Below are 21889 nucleotides of genomic sequence, written 5' to 3'. Positions count from 1 at the left end.
CAGTTTTATGTATTTCATATAAAAAGTCACTCACCGTACACCTGCAGGCTGTGGGATAACTCAGCAACTCCAGCCAGGTTTACCGCTACACATCTGTATATCCCAGCATCAGACAGCTGAGCCCGTTCAATCTCCAGCACTTGGCCACGCTTCAGCATAGTCACCCCTGCTGCACTTGTCAGTGGTCGGCCATCTTTGTACCAAGTGATAGCTGAAGCACAAAGGTAATTTTTTTAAGTTTACATAAAGCAGAAATACTGGAAAATGACATTTAAAAGATATTAGGAAGGAAGATAAATCAAACATTGAACATAGTGAAATTAACCTAATATGAAGATAAGAATAACAGATGATGGACTAATGGTCTAAACAATACAAAATGTACTAAAAAGTAGAAATGTTCTAGCCTTGATTTAGGAGTTTGAAATTGGATCTGATCTCAAACCTTGTGTACATTGGTGGTGCATAGAAAAGAAAATGTGCTTCACTTTATTTTAACCCTCAGAAAAGTAAGTAAACCATTTCCAATTGACCATAAAAGACTGACGAGTCACAAAACACAAAAATGTTACCATTCAATGCGTCATACTACTAGACACTGATGAATAATTATTTGTGTTGTTTTTTATTAAGACAAAGCGAAGTAGCTCTCTATGTTTTTGCAAGCTTAAAATTGATTTCTGTATCGGTACTTTCACATGTAACATTGTTTCTCAGATATCAGATTGTTAGAATGAAACACCTGCTGTGAAATGCAGAAACATCCCAAGAAAAGTGTTCAATTACACTGGAATGCAACTGCTTATCTGTACTGAAGAAAAGCAGCATGGAGAGAGTGAAGCTGCCTGTAGGGAGTCATCTGAGATCAATTTTCTGCTGTTCCATTAAAGGTTAAAGATAAGGCAAGCTGCAATTCCAACACAGCGGTCAGAGGAAACTACGCCCTGAAGCCTGCGAGTGAGCACAGCAGGATGGAGGAAGAAGTTTGTGAGCCGTCTTACCAGGTAATGGGCTGCCTGTGGCCTTGCACTCTAGCTCAGTGGGAAAGCCTGACAGGATGGTCTGGTTGATGATCTCTCCAGAGTTGGGAATACTGGGAGGCTCTGAGGGACACACAGAGTATTACATACAAAAACAACAATTTATCAGATGACAGTCTCCTGTCTCCACCTAGTCCCTTGACACAGAAAGTAGAGACAAGTGTATATGACAGAAACTAGGAGACGAGTGAGACAAGCGACAGAAACATGCAGATAGAGTGATGTGTGTGTCTTTAAGTTACCATGGACACTGAGCCGTATGTGCTGCTGGGCTTCACCAGCTGCATTTGTGGCCAGGCAGGTGTATCTCCCAGTATCTTCTAGTCTTGCCCCTGTGACCTTTAACATCCTGCCCGCTGACTCCAGCTGTGACGGATACAAACACACACAGGACACAGAGAATTCAGACTTTCCATGGTAAAATGTGAGCATAAAAGTATAATCCATTTTCCAAACATTTTTCTGAGATTGGAAAGTATCAGGTTCAATCATGAAAACAGCTAATAATATTTCTACTTCAGTCAGAGGCTGATCCATCTAGGTCCAGATCCATCTAGGAATGGATGCAAGAAAAAATGTTGGCATGAGTCTGATCATCAGAGTAACAGTGTGTAAGGTTACAATGTCTGTGGATGTTACTAGCCACACAGATGTGAATAGGCCAATCATTGTGAAGAATATCAGCTGATGCCAATACACCAATACATGCCTGAACTAACACTATGCTTTATTTCTGTATCTTTAAAAACTTTGCATGCAGACATTTGCTGCTAAAAACACATCAAACATGTCATCAAACTGTACTTAAAATAAAAAAAAAAACCCTTGGCCCAAGACTCAGCAACTTAAATTAATGTTGCTGCTTGCAGATGGAAAATAGAACAGTTTCTCTTGTGTTGCATTGATGTGATTTAAATAAATAATCAAGACCTATGCTGACCCATTTTTTTTAAATTAATGTGAAATCCAGTGATCACCGTTGAACAAACTCGAGTTAACTGTGTTTTTTGGCAGTATAAGCGTGCATGCAGGGTTTGCCTGAAGCTCTGCTTACTCCAGAGGTATGTCATATCAAAAGTAATAAATTAATATTCAGTCAATCAGGGAATTAACCTTAAGGTGGCCCTGTGTAGTGTCGACAGGTCGGCCATCTTTAAGCCAGGTAATGCTGGGAGGAGGGATGCCACTGGAGATGCACTCGAGACTGATGGCCTTGTGGAGAACCACTGAACGTTCGCCAGGCCCGGTGGTACGAATGGACGGAGGAACTGGAGGGATGAAGAGGATGGACTTATTTTCTTGCAACAGCAAATTTGGAAAAAAGAAAATTACAAAAAGGCAGAGAGTAGTATTTACCCAAAGTGGGAGTGTCCCTGTGGCTTGCATTTAAAGCATAAATTACATTTATTACAATTTAAGTGCATGTAAAACTAGCCACCATATTGATTTGTTGTCAGAAAACTGTTACTTTTATGACAAATTATAGTATAATACATGATAATTACTTACCATGGACAACCACACTGAAGTCCCTCTCATGGTCTCCTGCTTCATTTGTGGCGACACACTGAAAACGAGCCGTGTCAGAGACCTGAGCGCGGGAAACAACCAGCCGTCGACCGCTGGCTGCAACCCGCAACCCCTCGCCCTGTCTGACTGGTTTTCCATCTTTATACCACCTGTAAAGGAATAGTTTCTACAGTGAATAAGTGTGCATGCAATATGCATTTATATCTGTTTATCTGCATGCATTAGATGGAGATCTTACATGATGACAGGGGCCGGTGTTCCAGTGGCCTGACACTCCAGCTCCAGAGGGGTGTTGATTATCACTGTGCTGTCTGTCACATCATCAGCTCCATCGATGAAAGGAGGAACTAGGAGAGAGAAAAATTTTATCTCTGTGAAGTTCTGAAGCAACATCAATGTATTCAAAAACCACACTAAATTCATTTGTCATTTTAAAATGGATATTTTCTTTTATTTCAGATTAGAAAACCAGTTATAGTGAATTAAAGTTTGTTGTTTTTTTAATTGTCTAATTAATTTTAACATCACAACTTTGAAACAGTCATTGTTTTCCTTTTTTCCTTTATATTCTTCCTCTATTTGTGCTGCTGAAGGTAACAATATGAGAAATATTGATGATGTTAAGTGATGTTAAGATAACTAACCCTGCTCTGAAATGTACTGAACTGAATCTTCTGGTATTTGTGTATCAGTCAGATGTTCAAAGCCACAGTGAAATGGCAGGTGTCTGTTTCCCATGTGGAATGCACACATGGTGTAGATGCCAACAGACTCAGCAGCAAGAACAGTATCAGGTCAGGTTACACATGAGTTGTCGTGGCCGAGTGGTTAAGGCGATGGACTAGAAATCCATTGGGGTCTCCCCGCGCAGGTTCGAATCCTGCCGACAACGGCACAATGTTTTTCCAGCTGTCGCAACTGTCAGGCTGTGGTTGTAGCAGTGATTCGGTGTGCTCAGAGAGATGTAAATACCAGAGAGGATGTTTCCTATCTGCAATGTGCTTACAGAACCGCTGTGCAATACACTACACCTGTTTTGAAAACAATTCTGGCATTTACAGATAAGCATTATGAAAGAGTGAAAGGTAGAAATACATAAAAGCAAATTAAGTATTTACCTAAATGAGTTATCTTAACAAGTCACAGAATTATACTGAGAGTGCTTTTAGGATAGTTTCTGATTTATGACTCTATACATTACAGTATGGCTTAGGTAATCTGGACCAATACAACTGCTCGGCAAATGTCTCTCAGCAGCTATAAAACTGAGTGGCCACTTATGGTAACAACCCCCTATGGAGTCTTTTCTCTCTGATGTGTTTTACCTGGCATAGGCTGAATCAAACGTTTGGCCTCTTATTTCTTTTGAATTTGTCTTTGTGAGCAGTGGTGAACTAAATGCTGAACTGCTATTCATATACTATGTAGGGAGACAAATCAATCTTTATTTTCATTAAAAACTAACTAGAATTTACTTTCACCAAAGAAATTGTTGTAGAAAAAACAGTGAGTTCAGGCCAAGACTTTAGACTGATTATACTGTCACAACATGCATGCACACAGGCAACCAATCTCCTCAAAAAGCTATATTTTACAAAATTTAAAAAGGTACTGTGTGCATTTATGGATGCAAGTTAGACCACTTGTTTTCCAATCAAGTCTCATTAGTTTGGGTCTAATAACAACAATGAGCCATGAGTGTGTATATGTGCTCTGCAGTTATTGTCAGTATAGTATATAATCCGAACAGTTATTTTTGTGTGTTTTTATACCTAAAACTCTGACGTCGTATTTGACCTCCTTCTCCCCAGCGATGCTTGTTGCCACGCAGACATACCGTCCTGAGTCTGACACCGTAGCTGAGAGGATTTCTATTTTACTCCCCTGCTCGAGAACACGGACACTTTCACCATCACGCACAGGAACTCCATCTTTCAGCCAGGTGAGGGAAGGGGGAGGGTGTCCCCCGGCCTCACACTCCAGGATCAGAGGCTTACTGAGGACCACTTTCCTCTCAGTTGGGCCATCATCACCCCCTGCAATGGTAGGAGGCACTGGGAGGCAAAGATGAGTAAAAAAGGAACAGAACAAACAGAGGGTTAAAACTTTGTGGACTTTTCTACTCAACTGATATCTTATTTACATCTCACACTCAAGGCTTTCATCAGCCATCAACATGTAAATTAACTTTACTGCTTCAAGTCCTCCACTCTGTATCCATTTTTGTGCTCTTCAAGGATCATGGATTTTCTCTTTTCATTAAATTGTTTGCCGACAATCCACAGCTGTTTGAAATTATTCTTGACTGCTAGAAATGCATTTATGCTTTGAGAGTGAAACCAAATGCCTTAAAGCTCTGATTAATACAATAATAAGCTTCAGAGCTCAGCACATATGAGAAGGATTGCAAATGCAGAGAGAGTTTAAGTTCATAGAGTTGCTTTACCTCCTACAATCTGAAAGCCTGGTGAGTGTCAAAACGTGCTTTAGATTTTCTAAATCAAATAGTCAGGATGAGTTTCTAAAAGCTTTTGTATGAAACTGACATAAAGCGCATTGAACAAAGGAAATGAGTGTATATTATGAGATTCCAGGTTCTTACAGTAGACGTCCAGTTCATAGCTCTTCTCAGCGCTCCCGGCCACACTGGTCACCTTGCAGGTGTACTGGCCAGCATCTGACGCCTGCGCCCGAGGGATCTTCAGGTAGTGGCCTCGCTCGACATACTGAGCCTGGCGATTGGACAGGATGGCCTCGCCGTTTCGGTACCAGGTGATGGTGGGAAGCGGCACTCCACGTGCCTCACACTCCAGCGATACCACCGTGTCTAGCAGGGATGTGACCTCTGTGGTTATGTTACCACCTTTGATGGAGGGGGGCACTGGAACAATGGCACAAAAACAATACATTCTGTATTTGGTCATGTTAGGTGTGTGCACATGCTCACATAGATTTAGTCCGCACTCACCATAGACACTGAGGATGAAGTCTTTGGACTGTTTGCCAGCTGTATTCACGACACTACACTGGTAGCGGGCCTTGTCCCCAAGACGCACACTTTTTATCCTCAAAACCTGACCCCTGTCGGTGACCTCTAGGTTGGGATCACCAAGAAACACCAGCCTGGAAACAACGGTTTAACCCCATTTTTTTTTACTTGGTTTTGATCATTCTTACCATAATGTAGACAGTAAATATTCCAAAAATAGAAACCACTTACTTCCGGTCCTTGTACCACTGGATTGTGGGAAAGGGAACTCCTTGTACCTTGCACTCCAGACTGATCTCCTGTTTGACTGTGGCTGAAACATCTTGAGGAGAGCCTGACCCTTCAAACGTTGGTGGGACTGGGGCACAGAGCAAGAGTATCATTGTGCATTAGCTGACTCATCAAATAACAAATGACAAAGTTCAAGAATAACTTCAGAGTCCAACATATTTGGCTGCTTTTATGTATTAAAAGGGTTTGAAGGGTTTTCCATCAGTGTGGAATGATCCAAGTTTTGTATGTCCACAAGTCTGCACACAGCTCTTTCCCAGTAATTCTTGTTTCCATAGACAACTGCTCACTGCCCTTACTCACCCAGTACATCCACGAAGAAGTCTTTTTCTGTGCTTCCAGCGATGTTAATGGCTTTACAGCTGTAGCTGCCTGCGTCTGCTGTGACTGCCTTCAGTAGTCTCAGGGTCTTTCCCATATCAAGTATCTGGATGCTGTTACTTGCAACTACCTGTCATTCAGCATAAAGAAACTGAATTAAACACAACAGCAAAAATAACAACATAAGAGTTTAGAAAATCCTATCTGACAGTAATTATGGGGGCCAACTGTAAGACAACATGATAAAAGGATGCAGCTTACAACTCAGGCAGAATTGAAAAACAGATGCTGTCTGAGAGCCAAAAATCTATTCAGCTGAGGAATATAATTTAGAAAGTGTACAAAACATGAAACATTTTAAATTGTTGCCTAGAGCCAAAAACATTCAGAGAGCAGAGCATCTTTATTGAGATTGCTCATAATCATCAGATTGAAGCAAGCGCTCTGATTTTCCCATCTGTGCCTTGCAGGAAAAATTAGTAAGGCAGCCAAGGGAACAAAAGGCAGCCAGCTAACTGGGATGTTACAGCAAAGTGTGTGCTAACCCTCTGTTCTCACATCAATTTATCATAACTTTTCTTTCATTACAGATTTGACCATGCTGCCACCAAGGCTGGCTTGGCCGGTCTTTGATACACACACACATGAATACACACAGGATCCACGGTGGTTTAAGGTCTGTTCTCTTGGACAGTGTACCCTGTGATCAGAGCTCATTCAGTCTTTATGAGCACTTTCATTAATAAATGAAAGGAAAGGGCCATTATTATTTCTGTCTTTATGGAGGTAAAGTATTGTGATCCAATCCTTGTAGAGGACTCGACCACAGTTTAAGTATAGGTTATGCAAATTACAAGCCAGTATGTTACTTAATCCCTCTGACTGTGTCTTTGATGTGCATTATTTACCTTAAAAAGAAGTAACATTTGTACAAATTCCAAAAAAAAATTTAAACTGGATCTTCTTAGAGTTGTAAGCATGAAATCAATGTATGCATTGTGTATAGATAATATCTTATTAGCCTATTAAATGATGATTTCACCTACAGGAGTCCCATCCTTGTACCAGGTGATGACAGGGGTTGGACTTCCTATGACATCACACACCAAGCTAGTGGACTGGCTCAGGACCAACGACACGTTTCCTGTTGTTTCACTGTCACGGAAATCTGGGGGCACTGCGGAGGTGACAAGAGCATTATTTTCCACAGAATGAAATACATGCAAAATGTAAGATAAAAGGCAATGTTGTAGTGAGTTGGTAAACTTATTCCAAAGTCCAAGAACCATACAGAACAGGTCAATCACCATTGACTTTGAGCTGGTACTTCCTCTCGGTGGATCCTGCATCATTGGCAGCAGCACAGACATACTCTCCATTATCCAGTGGTGACACAGAGGCTAGAATCAGCAGTGTACCATCCTCCAGGATGGACACACCGGGTTCATTACCCGTCAGTTCCTGGCCATTACGCATCCACCGAATCACTGGCTTAGGAAGACCTCAAACAGAGAAGAAGATAGGAAAGGCAGATTAGACAAAAAATATATGTTGTATGTGCATTGTCATTATTACTTGTGAAGGTATAGTGTATACTTTTAGCAGATTGTTCAGAAATATTTAGCTAACTTTATCTCATTAAATGTCCCTTTTGATAGGAGAGGAAGTAGGTTCTGTTAGCTGGAAATAACATGGTCAGTCATCTGCTTCTTCGTAATATTAGAGGCTGGGAATTTTCCTTTACCTTTGGCAGGGCAGGGGAATGCAATACGCTGGTTTGCAACTCTCTCCTGTAGGGGACTGTTGAAGGGGGGCTCCAATACCTCAACCACAGGGGGCACTGAAAACACACAAAATGCAAAATCAATGACAAACATACACTACAAAATACACTTGTACACACTACAAAGCATCTGTTACAGTTTTAGTATGCATCTTTAAAATGTCGTCATCCGAACAAAGAATTACTGAACATAGGGTACGGTATGTCTTACTTCAGCATTCATACAATGTTTTGTGCTGCAGATGTGGGATCCATACAGTAATAGTTTCTAATAATCTGAATTTAGAATTGCTTAATAGAAACTACCATGACAAACAAAACAAAAAGTACTAAGTTGTTTTCAAAAACAAAAGGAACAAGGTTTGAACCTAAACAGACATATACAACTGTGGGATCAAGACATTAACTGAAACCAACCTTGCACCAGGAGCTGGACTCGAGCCTCGTCTTTGCCTGCAGTGTTGGTGGCTGTGCAGGTGTAGGTTCCTTCGTCATTCAGCCCAACGTTTCTCAATGCCAGACTGCCATCAGGTGTTACTGGGTACCTCTTACCATCCTTTGTCCAGGTGAGGGTCGGCTCTGGGACCCCTCTCACTACACAGGGCAGCTCCACCGGGTGACCAACCTGCACCTTCATTACCCTGGGGCCAGCCTGGATACTGGGAGGCACTGCAGGATAGATGAGAGAGGACCAGATAAATAAGCTTTAGTACCTAATCTGTACCTGCAGGTTAGTTTGTGCTGCTGTAATTCAGTAGATATTCTCTGTAGCAGCTGTGATTGAATGTTTCATCGTGTGAGTTTTTCCAAGTACCTCAACTTATACTTAGACATGGTAGACTCAGACAGAGAGGAATTCTTACAGTCGTGATAGAAGAAACTTTGGACTGCTGATCAGGACCCACCGATAATCACATTATTTAATCATTGTTAGTATTTATAATCTTTGAACTTACCCAAAACACTCAGCTCAATGGATTGTGTTAAGTCACCAGCAATATTGGAGGCAACACATACATAAAGTCCAATGTCTGACACTCTGGTCTCCAAGATCTTCATAGAGCCTGAGGGAAGTTGAGTGTGCCTGGGAGAAACACATACACACACAAACAGCAATAAACATAACTTTAAAGTGACAGTCTGAGTAAGCAAAGCTTCCAAATACAAAACAAGCACACACACTCCGGATTGTTTCCACTCAGTGACTTATTCAGTCATTTCTGTAAACAGATACTCCAGTAATTCTTACTAATCCACCATCAACCACAATTACAGATGCTGTGGCAGACGCACAGTAGGTAGAACTGATCACAGAGAACAGTATGATTACTCAGTGATCTTATAAAACCACAAACTATACCCTGAGGCAGTCCAGAGAAAGAGCATAGCCATGTAGACAGCTCGGCAGTTCTCTTCAGTCATATAGAATTACAAATCTAACTCTTACTTTGTAGCCAGCAAATGTAGGGGTAAGTTCAGTGAAAATGGCTCAAATATTGTAACCTGACAGTGTACAAGGGGCTGTGTGGCTCTCTGTGTGTTTTACCTGGGAGAGAAAGGAGAGATGAGCTGCCTCTCCTTGGCCCAGCTGATTGTGGGAGGTGGGACACTGTGGACCTCACATGGCAAAATTGCATCCTCTCCCTCAATCACTGACATTCTCATTGGCTCAGCTGAACTTCCGACACCATCAAGATTGGATCTAGGGCGGACTGGACATACGTACATATGGAGGCAAACACAAAAAGAACAAATCAATTTAAAGTTCTCAGACATACATGTGACTATTTCAGACAAATTTTAAATAAAGTACAAAGATGCAAATAAAGAGTTAATTTCAAAAACACAAAAGAATAAAACACAATGACCATTTTAATTCAGCTGCTTCCTTTTGGGAGGAGTGTGATGATATTATTTCTTTCTCCCTTCCAATATCTGCCAACCTCTGCAGCTACCCGTCCACACTCCTTATTGTGGTATGTGCTGGACTTGAACCAGCAACCCTCCAGTTTATCAATAAATACTGCTGCCCTAAAATAACTGCCCCGTGTGAGGCTCGAACTCACGACCTTCAGATTATGAGACTGACGCGCTGCCTACTGCGCCAACGAGGCAACAAAATACTCCCCACTGCCTCATGTCAGGACTACCTGGGACAATGTCTGGCAAAAGTAATCGATGAATGGGCCAAAGATTAGTTACTGCAATTTCTAGCATATGTTGAACACCAACTGTGTCAGTTCAATTAAAAAAGCGGAAAGCAGGCTGGCACATGTATCACACACATGTCTGACCTTCTATTTTCTAAGAACCACCTCCACCTCACTACGAACACAGAGGTTGAGTACTGAACATGGACATGGACAGTAGCACAAGTAGGGGTGTGAGGGAAGTGGAGAAAATGCCTTACTGAGCACGCCTATACACACAAGGCCAATTTCTATCAAAAGCAGACATGACTGTGTGTTAGAAACACTGACGTTCAGAAGTTTGTCCTCAAGGGTGGCTTTAAGTATAAATGTATGTGTGTACATATGTGAGTGTATGTTAGATCCTGTTTTGTAGCATTATCCATCAATCCTTGTCGTATGAAGTCATTTTCTTGCAAAGTCTGACACAGTGACATGACTTGTAATGTAGTTTGCCAGCTGGTAGATGCTGCTAGACTTCTTGGCAATGCTCGTAGCAATTAAATGAACATAGAATAATTTGTTGATGATAAATGCTACATACAGCTCCTTTCTCTTTGTACAGACTCTGTCTAGCCGTTAGCCAATGAGGTTTACCGTAGACAGTGAGCTGGACCTTCCTTGAGGCGTAGCCGGCAGCATTGGTAGCTGTGCATATGAACTCTCCAGTCTCATTTCCAGAAGGGGAGGTGATGAGGAGGCTGCCATCAGAATCTAGGGAGAAGGCTGGACCACCCAAGTACAGCAGCTCCCCACCCTACAAAACAAATCACAGCAGGGAAAGGGCAGGGGCCAGAGTTTGTTTCATTAACTCAGCTTTATTAACAAAGGACATGGTGTCCAAGAAAGAGGTAGGATGTGTGGTTTGACCTACTAAGCGTTCTTAAATTTATGATTTGATTTTCTTCCCTGCTGTTAAATAAAAAGGTTGTGAATAAAAATGTTAGTAGTTATACAATCAAATGAAACAAAATATGAAGCAAATTTGATGTCAGTGTATCAGGATTGTGTCATCTCTGGACGGCACGGATCTTTCGGATCTTACATGTCCAACTTGACTTGACGTGATTGATGTTACAGTGAACAGCAAAGGAATCAGAGGGAATCACATCTTAACAGCTGGTGCAAAACTTAGCAGGGTCTTGTTTCATATGTCCCTGTAGCGCTGTTCACTTTAACAGCATCGCTTTTACAACTCCGAGAAACTAGTGTAAAAGATGGAAAAGAGGGAGGGACTGTCCACATACACACACTGGCTTATAGTACACACTAACACACAAAACAGCTCATGTACGGACAGAGCACGCTGTACAGGCTGATGGTCACAGGTAGAGCTGATTTCATGGAACAGCACATGAGGCACACACATGTACCCTCACACAGACACACAGGCATTTTCCTATTATGTGCTTTTGTCTTTCCAGAGCTCGTTGATGGAGTAAGTATTGCACTAAAACGACACAAGGAGCCCATTCCCCTGTAGTTGAGAAAACCATTTCAAGTTAAGTTTATCACTTCCCAAAACAAATAGTACAAATTCCCAGTCCAAATGAGCTGCATCACTGCAATCAGTTACAAGTTAAGAGTCAAGAGGTGAATCTGTGCATGAGTGGGAGTTTATGAGTCAAAACGTCATAAAATGCCTCTTCAATATGTGAAGCTGTCAGTAAGAAATTATGACTTTGGTGCTTAGTTTGGCAATAGAGTTTTACTAATACTGCATGTTGTGGAGTCTCATCTGGTGATATTTGGCTAAAATGTGATCTTGGCTGTTGATTCGGGTACATACTCATTTAATGTGGTTCATTTCGACATCTATCTCCCTTTTATTATTTTGGCGTTTAAGCAGAGAAAATGAAGGTCTCCGGTGGCAGGAAAACAGCACACCACTGCAAGCAGATTTCTGGCTCTTACTGTGGCTTACTTTATACTAGGAGATGTATTGCCAATACATACCTTGGCCCAGGTAATCTCAGGGGTGGGTACTCCACTGGCACGGCAAGGCAGAGTGATGGGTGTGCCCTCAATTGTGCTGAACACCTGAGGGCCATACTGAATGGTAGGAATCACTGGAAACATAAGAAATGAATAAGACACAGTTAGTACATTATGTTTTCTGTGCATACATACATACATATTAAAGTACTGACAAAATCTGGTGGTTGGAAAGATGCATTTCATGCTCTGCATTTATTGTTGTATATATCTTTCCCTCCCTCCTTCACTATCTGCTTTGTTTGTTGTCATCCTGGGAATCTGTAGAAAAGATCAGCCCTTGGAGGCTTGGAGCATCTTCTTGGAAATGAAAAATTTGATTTAACTAAACAACAAAATCACACACAGTGTACACAATACAAGCCGGTATTGCACGGTGGTCTTCTATCTGCACTCTTTGTATGTACTTTGCGTTATGTAGGCTCTATGGAAAGTACTTCTCATAGTTTATTTTATGGCAAATTAACAATACACTGACCTACATAGCATAAATGTCCAGTGCTATGTTTATGTACATCTGAAAAAGACTGACCTAATTTCAAGCACAGAGGGAGCCAGAACTTTTACGTAAATGCTGCGGACAATTCCTTTATTTAAGTTGGTAGAATCTGGCAATGACCGACTTTAGTATAAATGGAGAACACATTTCCCTTCTCACTGTGCTCCAAACTCTGTTATTACCCTCAGCTGCTCCTGGTTTTAATGCAACCTCAAAGATAATCCTATTCATGAGGTTAGGAGCCCTCTGCAGTGTAAAGGAGACGTTTAAGAGGGGCACTGAGAAATGGAGGAGGTAAAGAAAGAAAGCACAGAGGGGGCATTTCATATCTCATAAAACATCATCATAACAGAAATGGAGGAGAAGTGTCCCAGTATGCACCGTACCAGGAACACTGGATTGTTTCAGCAACACTTAACTTAAAGTTCCACTTTTAAGCCTTTATAAACTACAATACAAACATTTAATAAATGATTTATAACTCACTATAATGTAATTGTACTCAGCTATAAGGACCTTGTAAGGGTTTATTAATGTACAGTATTTGTCAACAAGTACATTATTACAACTGTGTTTTACTATATTTCTGTGCATTATTCTGTTTATATACCAGAATCCAGATATGGGTGCCCACAAGAGATGCTTATAAACACTTTTATCTGCTTGTAACTTATAGTGCGTTATAAATCATTTGCTAAATGTTTCTATACTACTTATAAATGCTGATTGGGGGGACAACAGGAACATTTGCTTTGGATTTGCATTACTTTCCTGTACAGTCAGCAGAAATATCACATTAACCTCATTTCTTTTTGCAAGTTTCTCTGGTGAATGTACTGATAAAACACAGTATGGGTCCAACTAGTGCTCAAAAACTCCCTGAGTTACCTTTAAGACCGTAAGTTTTTCCTAATTTTTGTGCATATTATTGTTTGTACTGTATGTGTGTTTTTATACACTACCATAGACGTTGACAGTGGTGGTATGATTGGTTGCCCCAACGGCGCTTTCAGCCAAACAAGTGTAGTCACCGGCGTCGTCCAGCCGGACTCTCTCAATATGCAGACTGCCGTCCCTCCTCACTGTCACATACTGGTCTGAGGTCACCTGAGAGGTTTGTAGGTTAAATAGGTCCAAATGAAATCAGGGTTATTTAACTCAGATGCAAATTAAAGGCATGGAAAACATCTAAAAACTGTGAATATCCTCTCTGTGTCCTCACCAAGCCGTAGTTGTGAAGCCACTGTCTCTCAGGAAGCGGATTCCCAGCCAACAGCACACAGGGCAAAGTCATCTGCTGGTCCTCGATCACACTGAGCACAGTCGGACTCATCGCAATGACAGGCGAGACTGCAGATAGCAACAGAACGATTATACAGGGCTTGTGTCCAAAAAAGCAAGGGGGGCTGAGAGGATGACAGGAAAGTATTCAAGAAAATGATTAAATAGTTTCATATCAACAGGGAGCTGTAAAAATCTTGTGAAGCTATTCGATACCGCTGAGATGTACAATAAGTGGGTAGCAGCCTCTTCTGTGCATAGAGACCAAACTCACACACTCGCAGAGGTGAAGGTCAAGTACCTTTGTGTGTCTGAAAGCATTCAACCAAAACAACCCAACTAATTACTTACATGTGCCAGACATAGTCATAAAATTCAGAAAATATGACAAATGTTTAAAATTTGGTGTGTCAACAGAATGGACAAAAAACTGAGGTTGTATTTATTTTCTTAAATATTTTCAGACAAAAAATAATAAACTATTGATCAAAAGGTCTTTACCACTGGCAAAACTCAAAGGAGGCACATGTGTAAGTGTTTGTGTGTGTATGGTACATTGAATAGGGAATGCTTGGTTGCTATAAACACATTAACAATACAGCATATACAGTGTAAACATGTAACAGCTGCTAAAAGTATCAACACACCCCTTTATTCCATCACATATGCATACCGCTACACACACACACACACACACACACACACACACACACACACACACACACACACACACACACACACACACACACATAATGACATGTGACATCACATTTGCCTGAATGGTTGGGCTGTGGTCAAACAAACAATGCTGATGTCATCGGTGGGGGCTGTGATAGACAACAGGGTGTCGTCGGGAATTTGACGACCACCCTGACTCACCTGGGAACGCAACCTCACACACACACACACACACACACACACACACACACACACACATACATACAAACTATGGATATGCCGACTTCATTGCTTTCTACTTCCACCATTGTTCAAAGAAGCTACTTTACATGTGGTCCTGCACTGGGTGTGTGTGTGTGTGTGTGTGTGTCTCATGAGATAATGTTGTCAGTAGGGATTTGGGGCAGTGGGGCAGTAATATATGTCATCTGGGTTGGTCTGTGGTTTCTAACCTTCGGCCCACATATAAGAGCTCAGTGTGTTTCCACTGTAGAGAAAACGGTGAAACAGAAACAGTGGTTAACAAGGCACATGTGTTCAAACACACCCACTGAAATGTGCTAATGAACTCACACTCACGTGTAAAGACTGAAACCCGAAATACAACCACAAAGACATACAGCCAGATGTAAGTACTCAAAGGTACTGTATGTTGTTTTAGAAAATGTAAAGGACATGGAAAGTAGATATAAGGGGCTCAGACATTTAGCAAAAAGGAATATAAATACAGTATTTTAAGTCGGACACGGTTCAGTTCACCTACACTTCCGTATTCCTTATCATAAAGACAATTAACCAATCAATACTAAATCACAGAAAGCCCAAATGCCAACAAAAACAGTGAGGTTGCACTTACCCAGTCCAGTGACAGTGATTCTGGCCTGGGTCTGGATCTTGCCAAAGTGGTTTTGAGCCTCACAGACATATACAGCCTCATCCTCCACCCACAGGCCTGAGAGAAAAAAGGATATTTAGGTATAAAGCTTAGCATTTACATGTATAATGTTTATGCACATATCCCATAAAGAAACTCACTGGTGATATGTAGACCTCCCCTGCTTTGTGTAATAGTGCCATGTGTGCGGGGCCTGTTGGAAAGGGGAAGTCCGTCCTCTCTCCTCCAGGTGACCTGTGGTTCGGGGTGTCCTTTGGCCAGGCATGGCAGGGTCACATTGGAGCCGATATCCACCGCCACATCTGATGGTTCTCGGGTGAACTTGGGTGCAGCTAGAGAAATGGAAAAATATATAAATTACATTTCATAATGTCACTTTTCACCAGCCTCTCAGTTTAGTTACTGTGCACTGTGTTTATTTACAGCAGCTGCAGAAGAATGTTGGCATTGTTGCTGTTCCAGCTTATAGGAGCAAACTGGATGAATTTAGTAGCAGTTGTTGAGCTTGTTAGCTTAAGAAAAGCAGGGGTATGTGATTGGCTGAAAGGTGAGAGGGCGGTGAGAACACCACTGTCATTACATGGATAATGACACACCCCTTGTGTAACCTTGTTAATGTGTAAACCAGACTCGTTCTGTCCTCGGTCTGGCAAAGGCATCGTTCATTAACAGCACCAAAGCAGCCTTTGTATCACTTCACACAGAAATCACACGCTCGTTTAATATACTGTGAGCCATAACAGACAATTTATTGACGGTGTAGGGTTAAGCTTCAAATATATATGTGCCTAAATTCACTCTTTCTCCTTGCCACAGAGTGTTATCACAATCAGTTCAGCTCACTAAAGAGTGTGCATATTAGTGTTCATATGTCTGTAGCCTATCTTTATACATTTGGCCTCAGATCTTGGTTTTATAGCGATGCATGAGTTTGTTGAAGGTCCCTACCAGGGGCTTAAAAGCTACTACAGACCTACAAACCAACACTAGGAACAAGCAATGACTCCATTAATACCAAAAGAATAATGTTGCAGTCTGAACATTCACTCCTATGGCTCACCTCCGACATCGAGAGAGATCTTTCCTGATGAAGTGCCAGCAGCATTGACAGCTACACAGGTGTAATCTCCAGCATCGACATCCTGGGTCTCCTTGATTGTCAGCGTACCTCCTAACGTGTCCACGTCCAAGAGGGAAGATGAATGCAGCCGGATATCACCTAGTAATTCAAACAAATGCAACGGAGGAGTGTGGTCAGCTTGGTTCCGTAATTTGAATGAGGGGGAGGTAATCTTAGCTCCCTGTGCTTCAAGGTGTTACCTTTGTACCACAAGATCTCAGGTTGTGGGGTTCCAGACGCAGAACAGGCCATTACTGTGGTTTCTCCCATGCCAATGAGGATATCACTTAAAGCAACTGTCACCACAGGAGATTCTAGGAGAAGGAGAGACAGAACATCAAGAGAGAGCAAATGGAAATGCAGATACTGTATGACCTCCTGCCCAATGTCCATTAGGATTGGCTCCAGCCTTCTGGATGTGTTGTTGCACTCACCTATATAAGTGAGACTGGAGGTCATTGTGTCTGTCCCAGCCTGGTTGCTGGCCAGGCAGCCATACACTCCTCCATCCTTCTTCTCCATGTTTCTGATAACTAGTGTGCCATCAGGGGTCATCCTGTATCTGAACATGTAAAAAAATACACAATTCAGTACTTTCATGGATTTTCAGCATTTATATAAAAGTGCATATGGGAGTGTGACTGAGAGAAGAAGTAAAACTAGTGTTTCTGATTTATTGATATCATAAAACACAAACACCAGCACATTAGTGTCTGTACAGTAGTTTCCAGTTAATAATAACAAGCTTAGGAAGACCTTCATGTCTCTTAAAACTTAAAACTGTCAAATGTCCAAATCGTGACTTTAACACACATACAAGTCCGAAAAGAGTGTGAAAAGAGATGAATTCACCTGCTGGACGCCATGATGAACATGTCATTGTGGGTCCAGACCAGACGGGGTGGAGGGTAGCCGCTGGCCGAGCATCTGATCCTCACTTCATCTCCTGTTGTAAAGGTTTGATTCCGAGGCTCTACTGACACCCTGGGCACCTCTGGAGGAAAAGAGAAGTGATTAAAAAAATACAAATTCGTCAGATCTCTAAATCAGTATTATTTTTAGTTAATTCACTCAATTCACTTCATATATTTCAATAATAGCATTGGCTAAATTCAATCAATCAGTCATTAATCTATCTTTGAAACAATTGATTTAAGAATAAAGAATAAAGAAAGAAAGACTGAGTGTTAAATGAAATATTACTTCCATCATTTAGGAAATGAGTGTAATTGGCTTTGAGAAATGTCAGACACATCAAACTTGAATTCAGTCTCAGCCACGAGATGTAACAGAGCATAACATTTTATTAGTCACTGCAGCAGGAAGAGTGATGGCTGTTACTACAACTAATAATGTTTTGCAGCGTATCTTTCACCATCATTTCCTCTTTATTGGTGAAACAGGGTGGAATATTGAATCCAGACCCGGAGAAGCTGTGGAATCTCAAAAGATTTTCCAATTGATTCATGATGTGCAACTCAACCCTTGAAGGGCGTGTTTTCTCTATTCTATTCCCACTGCTAGAATCATCTCCAGAGTCTCTGACCTTTCCAACATGTATAAAAATACAGTGTGAGAACTAGTAGTCAGAACAGAGAGACAGAACACTTCCATAACAACAAAATCCCAATTTGTGTCCATCTAAGATGCCAGAGAGAGATTTATTTTGAGCTATTTCTTGTTTCCTATTACCAGAAGGAAGACAGTAAGGCAAACTTTTTATTCTTTTCATGCCATTTTTTAACTAAAATATGATTTTGTCTTTGGGTTGGCTGAGGGTAAATGCTGGGGTGATAGAAGGCCAGTAGTCACAGGTTTAAAAGGTTGAACAGACACATATGAGTACAGTAGGTATGAAGGAATGTATAGATTTGTACTAATCCTTCAACTTCAATCATCAGTGATGCCACGTTTTGAAAGAAATACAGCACATTTGCCAGATGCTGACAATAAATTTACAGGCAATACTTTTGATATATTATAAGCGTGGCTTGAAAGTAATTGAAATACCTTAACTTGCACTGTATTGATCTTAATCTCAGCAGTGCTGTGCTGATTGTTTGACCCAGACAAGTTTAAGGGGTGCCAGAACAACTGTAAGGCCCTTTTCTGCGCTTACAGTCAAACCAGGCTCCCTCCTCACTTGCTTCTTCTAACTCACAAGGTCACCCTGCCCTGAGGGGGGCAGGAACACCTCTGAGTTCAGGATCAAGGAGGTTCCTCTGGAGGGAAGACACATTCTTGTACCCTGACTCAGCAGTGGCCTCAGTGTGTCAGGAAGAAGCCTGTCTTTATCACTCCCTTCATCACCTGCTCCATCTTTCCCTCTTTCTTCCTCCCCTGCTCATCTGCATTCACTCCCACTCCTAAAGCATCCTCCTACTATCTCTACTTCCCCTCTTCTCTGACTGTTTCCCTTGTACTCTCTCCCTTCATCCTTTCATCAGACAGCATGCACTTTAAGCTTCATAGTTTTTAAAATGCTGTTTACATGAAACGACAATGTGCATCCACACTGAAACAGCGGGAAAACAGCTGCAACTCCCTTCTTCTTCATCCTAATTTGGGTTGGCAAACAACAAAACAGTCCATCAAATCTGACATTTGGTAAAGAGTGCTAAGTCACAGCTGGTACAACCTCCTTTATGTCCTCTCCTGCTCTCAGACAAACTCAAAATCTCTCAAATCTAAAATCAAATCCATTTCCTCTTCCACCATAACTGAATAAGCAGAAAACAGTGATTAAGTTGCTTAAGCAACACAAAGTTATCTGAAAAAATACACCTAAATACATCTTAATGACAACACCTGTGCTGTGTAATATATTGACATTCAAAAGGGGAAGAAAAGATGCGTTTTCAAATGTAGTTGTCTTAGTGTGGACATGCACTCGGTTCCACTGTCCAAGTGTTGTAAGATGTCAGCAAACTTGACTCACTTCAAAGTGAGACTAATAACTAGGAGGGGACTGACCAGGGGGTAATTAGGTAACCCCTAGGGCTGGCAGACAGCTGGTTTAGGGAGAGAAAGAGATGAGGCAAAAAAAGAAAGAAGATGCAGTAAGAAATTGGTAAAAATAAATAAATAAATAAAATAAATTTGTGAGAGGATGATATGAAGAAAAGACATACAGGTGGAGGAGATGTAAAAGAGAAAATACATCCAGTTAAATCAGGGGAAATGTTGGGAAACTGTGCAACTTATCACTCAGTGAGACGAGCCAAATGACACCTGCAAACCCGTCTGCAGCACTGGTCTTAAACCTGCAACTTTTAGATCTGTGTCATTGAGACAACCGTTAACAAGTTTAAACATTAAACTTTACAATGATTCAAATTTAGATCAAGCTGCTAAGCTTAGTAGAAGTAGAAGTAGTATTTTAAAGGCTTTAAGACCTTCTTAAGAGAATTTGCCTTTGTACTGATGGTTGTATAACAAAGTAAATACTGGATGTTCATTTGTATGGATTGGATTATGTAAAACTCTGTGCTGTTCTCACTTGCTTTCTCTCAGCTCTCTATACCTCCTAGATTCTCCTCAACATACTCTGGCTGGAATCATCTGCTAATGACGGGTTTCAATGGCTCTATTACATTGCCGTTTCCTGGCCAGGCGCGGGCCGAAGCTCTGTGGTGACGGCCAGATAGCCACCGATACTCTCTTCCACAACAAAGTGTTCGTGATTCAGTGTCAGTGAAGTGTTAGGAACAAGACTATGAGAGCTGTCGGGACGTGGAAAACTCTACCTTAGGGCTTCCTGAGAGGCAGGCATAAATAATTTTCACGCGTCCCATAAAGCATTAGGGTGAATTATAGGGAGCTAGGGAGGGAAGAAGGGCGGGGGGCACTTCGGGGGGAGACGATTGTGTATTTGGGAAGGAGTTTGTTTTTGCCAAGAGTCTTGTTCCCCCACGGTATAAATCACACAGAAGAAACGTTCACACATACCAAAGACAAAGTCTCGCAAACGCATGAAAGCACGCACACACGCAGAACCAACAAAGTTAAAGTTCAACTGTAGCCTGGTAGCACGAGCTTTTGCATATTAGAACAACTCGTTTCCAATGTCACCTTTCATATTTCACACCACAGAATCATATTAAACACAGGCAGATATAAACACACACTCCTCACCTTGCACAGTGATGTAGATTCGCTCTGCCGTCACCCCTCCTTCGTTTATAGCAATGCACTCATACCAGCCCGACTGATCTGGGGTCACAGAGGACACCTGTAGTGATAGGTTAGTCAGGACGTGAGCCCGTGGGTCCAGACGGACATCATGGCCTCCTCTCAGCCAAGTCAGGTTGAAGTTGACTGTGCTGACGACGTGGCAGGTGAGGACAGCACGGGAGCCAGGAGACACGGTTACATTACCCTCGACTCTGATGGCTGGAGGCGGCTCTGCAGGATCAGGGCATAATGTTGTTGGCAGCTGCCAGGAACTTTACATCATAAAGAAAGCTAAACAGGAATTCAGGGCAAGGGGTTACTTTCTTACTGACAGTTACGTATATAGAGACATGTCTTATTTTCCAGTCAGTATTGCAGACCATAATGATTTTTATAGTAGTTTTATAGTCTATAGTATAGTATAGTCTATAGATTTTTTTTTAACCCTAAATATATCCGTCTCTGCGCAAAAACTACTTTCTGCTTGCATCTAGGTGGAAAAGCGCCAGCAGGTACATTTGAGGGATTGGCAGATGAAATATATTTTTTTCTTTCTTTCTTTCTTTCTTTGAAAGAAAGGACACTAAAAATCAGCTAAAATTCTGTGAATTGAATTCTGTCTAGCCCTTACAGTATATAATGCACTGCTGTTATCTACAGTGTGTGTTTGGATGTTTGTGTTTCTTAGTTTTGTATAAAGGTATTCCATGTAGTGTATCTTAGCTGTGTTGAAAAGAAATTAGCTTTTTGTGAAACCCCCCCTAAAAGAATGATGTTCAACAATCATCCTTTTCCTTATATTATTTCTCTCTCTCTCTCTCTTCCACTATCTCTGTCTTTTCTCTCAGCACCATGTCAAAAAAAACGTTCATCCCTTGAGCCTCAGTGTGTCGTCAATCTTTTTTTTTTTTGTTCAGGGGTGAGCCAGAGCTAAGCGGGGAAAAGGGAAAGGGAGGGAAAAGGGAGAGAAAGAGAAGATGAGGGCGAGGAGAGGTAGCGGAGGCTTTGGCTCTGATAGAAGGAGGATGCTGGGGATTTCAGCACAGCTCACTGGGATTAGGATGACATAAATTTGGCAGCTGAGTGGGTATTATGTTGTGTGTGT

At 41.6% G+C, this 21889-nt stretch overlaps 1 protein-coding gene and 2 non-coding genes across 4 annotated transcripts in view; 1 reads left to right on the top strand and 2 right to left on the bottom strand.

Moving 5' to 3' along the window:
- Positions 1–21889, bottom strand: part of hmcn1 (hemicentin 1) — an 81409-nt gene that overhangs the window by 28512 nt on the left and 31008 nt on the right. For both annotated transcript variants that reach the window (XM_051377036.1, XM_051377037.1), the window contains exons 11-38: positions 20746–21015; positions 17464–17605; positions 17046–17173; positions 16812–16925; positions 16552–16710; positions 15632–15823; positions 15453–15548; positions 13860–13987; positions 13600–13744; positions 12100–12212; positions 10741–10900; positions 9501–9666; positions 8911–9038; positions 8372–8623; positions 7916–8011; positions 7479–7673; positions 7218–7348; positions 6154–6301; positions 5791–5917; positions 5539–5693; positions 5173–5451; positions 4343–4624; positions 2809–2917; positions 2550–2719; positions 2154–2308; positions 1283–1406; positions 1002–1103; positions 35–211 (exon numbers count right to left, since the gene is read on the bottom strand). In XM_051377036.1, coding sequence (XP_051232996.1) covers positions 35–211; positions 1002–1103; positions 1283–1406; positions 2154–2308; positions 2550–2719; positions 2809–2917; positions 4343–4624; positions 5173–5451; positions 5539–5693; positions 5791–5917; positions 6154–6301; positions 7218–7348; positions 7479–7673; positions 7916–8011; positions 8372–8623; positions 8911–9038; positions 9501–9666; positions 10741–10900; positions 12100–12212; positions 13600–13744; positions 13860–13987; positions 15453–15548; positions 15632–15823; positions 16552–16710; positions 16812–16925; positions 17046–17173; positions 17464–17605; positions 20746–21015 — 4443 coding nt within the window. The remainder of the gene's footprint in view (positions 1–34; positions 212–1001; positions 1104–1282; positions 1407–2153; positions 2309–2549; positions 2720–2808; positions 2918–4342; positions 4625–5172; positions 5452–5538; positions 5694–5790; positions 5918–6153; positions 6302–7217; positions 7349–7478; positions 7674–7915; positions 8012–8371; positions 8624–8910; positions 9039–9500; positions 9667–10740; positions 10901–12099; positions 12213–13599; positions 13745–13859; positions 13988–15452; positions 15549–15631; positions 15824–16551; positions 16711–16811; positions 16926–17045; positions 17174–17463; positions 17606–20745; positions 21016–21889) is intronic.
- trnas-aga (transfer RNA serine (anticodon AGA)) lies at positions 3381–3462 on the top strand. The gene has a single exon. It is a non-coding gene; the product is annotated as a tRNA-Ser (tRNA).
- Positions 9996–10068, bottom strand: trnam-cau (transfer RNA methionine (anticodon CAU)). Its single transcript has one exon. It is a non-coding gene; the product is annotated as a tRNA-Met (tRNA).

This window comes from Dicentrarchus labrax, unplaced genomic scaffold (assembly GCF_905237075.1).
Source record: "Dicentrarchus labrax unplaced genomic scaffold, dlabrax2021, whole genome shotgun sequence".
In the NCBI taxonomy this organism is placed as follows: Eukaryota; Metazoa; Chordata; class Actinopteri; family Moronidae; genus Dicentrarchus; species Dicentrarchus labrax.
Note: the sequence above shows the minus strand (reverse complement) of the source record. Positions and strands in the feature narration are given on the sequence as shown.